Below are 5,826 nucleotides of genomic sequence, written 5' to 3' on the forward strand. Positions count from 1 at the left end.
CTCATACGATTCGGACAAGAAGAAGGGAGGGAAGAAGGCGATTCGGACAAGAAGAAGGGGTTATGGCTCATACGATTTCTGGGTTTACCTTGTACAATTTCTAGGTATTGAGAAATTTCTGGGTTCTGGAAGCATTTAGAAGGCAGCCTATGTTAACATCCCTTGATAAAATTAATTTAGTATCAGTTGGGGACCTTTTTTTAAAAAATTAAACAGAATTTTTTATAAAAAATAGACATTACCTACGGATAAGCTGTAGGAAAAATAATACGAAAATTTTTGGCAAAATTTAAGTTAGGATTGTATTTTTTTTTTTCATTACCCACGGATTTTTTAATTTTACCCACGGAATTACCGTGGTAATTAATTAAAAAAAAAATTATTTTATACAAAAATACAAACGGTTTTTCCGTGGGTAACAACTAATTTACCCACGGATTATGATCCCTGGCTAATTTTCCGTAGGTATACAAATATTTTCTTGTAGTGTTTATTTGATTTCCATCTTTGGTGATGGCTATTGTTGATTGATGTTCCCTAGTGTTACTAGGAAGACTCTAGTGTAGCAATTAATCATTATAGTGAAAGTTTTGACAATTTGTCTGCATAGATAGAAAAAAATATTTCATATTATTGAGATAGTTATATTTAGTTTTTCCAAACAAGAAATACTAACATCTTTTTCATTTTCAAAATAATTGAGAGATAATCGAAAGTCCACTTTGAATGACTTGATTTGATTAAGATACAAGACTATAATTTGATAGTCCAATTATTAATGTAATTAACATACATTTAAAGCTTAAATAAAATTTCCAAGTGCTCTATAATTCTGACCAGGCTTCCAACCCGCCGGGATCACATTCTTTGCTACAAATATCATCACAGACTCAATTGTGGTTAGCCTTATAGAAAATGGCGCTCTTAGTAGTGACTGTTTATTATATTTTCAAACAGCACTCCATGATTGTTGAATTGTAACCCAAGTGTTGCCAAATGCTTCCATAAGTTGAACTTTTTTAAGATCACCATCCCCATTAATAACAATTTTACGTATAGAAATAAACAATTTCCAAATTATGTTGATAAAATCTAGTAAAAAAAATTATGTTGATAAAATTTTAATTTACATGTTAAAATTGGAATTTATTTTTGTATCTTGAATTTTGGTCGTTATTATTTTTACTTTATTTTAGTAATAATAATTTTATTAATTGTTATTTTGAGGCAGTAATTGTATTAATTATTAGCACCTCATAACAAGAACCACAGCCTTTTCCCGATTGATAGATGAGAGGGCTTCCGGCTGATATCATTGAAGATAATGGATGTTGTCCTACAGCATTTCCATATCCACAAGCACCACCTACATAATCATCAAATATATAGTCATTGAATTTTTTTTCCATAATATTGTAACCACTATATGGTTATATTTTGTATCTTTACAATAATGGAATTTAAAACTATACATATTAATTATGAACAAAAATATTTACTATATATACCTTCACTTCCATCTCCGGTGGGAGGTCCATACCAAGTGGCCACTGAAGGTGACCAATTAGAATTAGATGAAGTAACATTAACAACTTTGTTGGGACTAAAACAAGAGGAAGGGGTCACTAGTAATATTGAGAGTGAACCTACAAGGATGAGTATATGAGAGAATGCACATTTAAGTGTATGAGCCATATCTTCACAAAACCACTGAGATTTTGTACGTACACTATGTGGTTATGGGAATAAGGCTAGTCTGATATTTATAGAGAGAAATGGCTCAATTTTTTTAGTTATTTGACTAAATATTACAAATTACTCTTTACCTATTCTTTTAAATGTTTAATTTTAGTTTTGAAAATACTTTTAAAAAATTACTTAATTATATAAATTTCAATAATAAAATGAGCTTTATTTATTAAAGTACATTTTATTTTACAGAAAAATGGCTCTAGAATCTTTTTGATTAATTAGAGGGAAGTAAAGAAATACGATTATTCAAATAAAGGATATATTGTATCTATTATATTAAAAATACAAAGTAAGATTTGTTGTAAGCTCTTTCATGCATCCTCCACACAAAATTGATGATATGGCATCATTTGAAGGCCTTTCTAAAAAGCAAGAAAACCAATGCATTCAACAATCTATTGAAAACATACTTAAATGATGATGTACATAAAGGTATTCAATTAAATTAAAATGGCATTATTTCAAATTTTCATGTTTTTTAAGTGACTATATTTCAAAATTAATAAATAAAATTAACTAAATAATTACATCAAAATTTAAATATCCGTAAGATCCATCTCAACAGGAAAATGTTGGAATTATAAAATTAAATGTCGTGTCTAGATTTTAAATTCAAAATTGCACTATTGTTTACGAATTTCTTTATTATTTCATTTTTAGATAATAAATATCCAAATTTTTACGATTGCTTTTTGTAAAATTTATAATTCTTAAATAGAATGTTTTTATAAATTATGTTTTATAAACTTATAATGATAATATTTTCCTTAATACCACCATAGTTTATATAATTTTCATCGCAGGAAACATACGTGGACCCGTGCCATCCATGGGATAATTTTCCTCTCTCATACATCCTTACACAAAATTGATGACATGGCATCATGTCAAGGCCCTTCTAGAAAATCAATAAAACTAGTCATCCAGAAAACTATTAAATGCATACTTAAATGGTGATGTACATAAAAGGCAAAGAAGCAATATTTCAAATTTTAACTATTTTAGGTGAATATATTTCGAATTTAATAAAAAAAACATTATAAATATAAATAGTTGACTAACATGACCACAGTAAAATATAAATATTTAACTATCTAAAGCGTTGGCGGCATACTAATCATTATGCCTCCTCTTTGTTGGCAATTTTTTTCTTGTAATCTCACCATCTATCTATACATGTAGTGTGCAAGCAACTACATGAGAAACAAATGAAGGTGGCTCACCATTTTAAAAGATATAATTAAGCAGAGTCGAGTAAAGTAAATGTACATCAATATTCAAACATATAACATAGTATATGAACAATGTTTAAATATGTATTTGGTCTCTGTAAATATAACAATTTTTTATTGTAATTCTGGTAAGTTTTTTTGTTTGGATTTACTTTCTGTAAAATCAGATATGGTCGGCTTTGGTCCCAAACGTCAAATCAATATTAAAAGAATAAAAAGTTTTCTAAAAATCCTTAAACCCTTCTTTTAATTTTTATTCATATTCTCTTTATAAAATATCACTAACTATTAAATGATCAATAAATAAATTTATTAGTTAATAATATAAAATATTTTAATTTTTAATATATCATAAAAGATGATGTGTTAGTGTGTATTTATAGATCGACGTGTCATTATAGTTTATTAGCTTTTTTCTTAGGGACCAAAACCGATTGTGTCTGATTTTACGGGGACTAAATCCAAGATAAAAGTTAGATTAACTAAAATCCTAAAGTGATATATTTGTAGAGATCAAAGACATATTTAAAGCTATTAAGAAAATACATGATAGCATACCACGAATCCTAATCGTTAAGTACTCCACACTAGATCTTTCTAACTTTAGGTTGGTGTCTCCAAAGAAGCTACTTGCTATTTTACAAATAAGAGCGTCTAATTAGGATTATCCAATATTCAACGAAACATCTTAGCAGTGTCATGCCTTTATGTAAGATCTTCTTACTATTAACGCCTTAAAGCTCCTCTCGACCGTTGAACTCTGATTCTATCACAGATCAATTCCTATAACATATCATACTATATGAATATGACTACATAAGATACATGACAATACATTCATCGCCAAATCATTGTCTAGGAACTCATATCTACAACTAAGCATGCTTCGACAAATTCCTGCCTATCATCACCACCATATAAAACAACATCAACAATATTTATTAACAATTAAGTTTACTATTTTAATTCTAATTATTAATCCATAACTTAATACCTTTATTCTTATTACTAGATAATTACTAACTTAATTTTCCATCATAACTAATTAACCTAATAAATGAACCCTGTGTGTATAATGGATTAACAATAAACTATTTGGTTAATAACACCATTCTAATCGATTAATCCTTAATTTAGTCACTTTCTATTTGTGAATTATATCAATTAAATCATTAACATCCAACACATCATTATTGATTTTCATATATTTAATAAATAGGTGAGACATCATAAGCGATGGTCTAAAAAAGACAACAAATAACTCATTAGTTTTACTGTTCCTACGATTCTAAGCAAATCAAACAGTTGATATAGACCTAAGGATCATGAAACATCCCTATTTAATAAACCTGCTCAATTTATTCATTATAAGAAGAGTCAAAATCCCCCTTCTTACTTTGATCGACGATTCACATATTAAAGACTCAATTTCATAGAAAAGGGTGATTTCTTGCGGCTTAATATTCGAACAATCTAATATAATACAAAAAAATTAATATAACTAAAGTTTCTATTTAAGAATTACAATAGAAACAAGATGTGTAAGTGTCAATGTACCGATTGAGAAAATATTTTATCTGTGGAAAAATACACTACGCCAAAAATGACATTTTATAGTGCACCTTTTACGGCGCTTATTAAATACAAGCGCTGTTGTAAATATATTTAAAAAAAACGGAGGATATAACAACGCTTTTTTGACAAGCGTTGTTGTAGGGTCATATAACGCTTCTGTATAATGTTAACAAGACTTTTACAGCGCTTGTTCACAAGCGCTGTAAAATGAAGTGCCCTCACATAACGTTTTACAGCGCTGTAAAATATAGCACTCCCACCTGATGTTACATAGCTTTTACAACTCTTTTTGGACAAACGTTGTAAAAGACTTGCGCTGTCAAATAATTAAATGACCTATTAGAGCGCTTTTTTTACAAACGCTGTAAAAGACATGCGCTTTCAAATAATTAAATGACCTATTAGAGCGCTTTTGTTACAAGCGTTGTAAAAGCCTTATAAAAATCATTTACTTTAAATAAATAAAAACAAATTTACGAACCCTCATCTCCTATACTCTGGGAATCGTCTTCTCCTCTACGTATTGTGCGGCCATCTACTGCTCCTCCTTTATAAAAAATTGGATACGTTGTCTCAGGTACTGTATTTATTAATTTGTTGTTGTCATGAAAACTAATAAATTGTTACATAATAAATTATATAAAATCTTTTCTTTTTTGAATTTTTTTGATCTGTTCTGTTTTGAAATCTTTTCTGTTTTGGAATTGTTACATAATGGTTGATGTTATCAGTAGCTTATTATTTTTGTAACTGCATTTATATAGGTCATATAATATGGACTAGAAATGGATATCTGTCAATCGATTGTCAAAAGATTATGAAAGTGGAGTGAAGGAGTTTGTTGAGTTTGTAGTGAAGAATGCAAAAGATCCAAATAGAGTCGTTTGTCCTTGTTTAAAATGTTGTTTTGGAAAACATGTTAGAGAAGATGAATTGGAAGGATATTTAGTATGGAATGAAATTGATCAAAGCTATACATGTTGGATAAGACATGGTGAGAGAAAAAAAAGGAAACATTAATTTTGAGAATGGTTCGACATATGCTTCAACTGACTTCGATACAGATACATATGAGCCGGACCGAGTTGAAGAGATTGCAAAAGCAGTTGAAGAAGATCTTCGGGATTGTCCTAAAATGTTTGAGAGTTTGTTGAGTGATGCAGAGAAACCATTATATAATGGTTGTACTAAATTCACAAGACTATCCGCGATATTAAAGTTGTACAACTTAAAAGCGAGTAATGGATGGTCTGATAAAAGCTTCACA

At 29.0% G+C, this 5,826-nt stretch overlaps 2 protein-coding genes across 2 annotated transcripts in view; both read right to left on the minus strand.

The window, feature by feature from the left end:
• The window catches only part of LOC140919585 (calcium-dependent protein kinase 10-like), a 3,713-nt gene extending 1,997 nt beyond the window's left edge, over nucleotides 1-1,716 (minus strand). The window contains exons 1-3 of the mRNA XM_073365942.1: nucleotides 1,509-1,716; nucleotides 1,254-1,366; nucleotides 838-934 (exon numbers count right to left, since the gene is read on the minus strand). Of these exons, the coding sequence (XP_073222043.1) occupies nucleotides 838-934; nucleotides 1,254-1,366; nucleotides 1,509-1,695 (397 nt within the window). The 5' untranslated portion in view covers nucleotides 1,696-1,716. The remainder of the gene's footprint in view (nucleotides 1-837; nucleotides 935-1,253; nucleotides 1,367-1,508) is intronic.
• Nucleotides 1-5,826, minus strand: part of LOC101502865 (expansin-B15-like) — a 45,784-nt gene that overhangs the window by 21,230 nt on the left and 18,728 nt on the right. The gene's annotated exons all lie outside the window — the stretch shown is intronic.

The sequence above is a fragment of the Cicer arietinum genome, chromosome 3, assembly GCF_000331145.2.
Source record: "Cicer arietinum cultivar CDC Frontier isolate Library 1 chromosome 3, Cicar.CDCFrontier_v2.0, whole genome shotgun sequence".
Lineage (NCBI taxonomy): Eukaryota > Viridiplantae > Streptophyta > Magnoliopsida > Fabales > Fabaceae > Cicer > Cicer arietinum.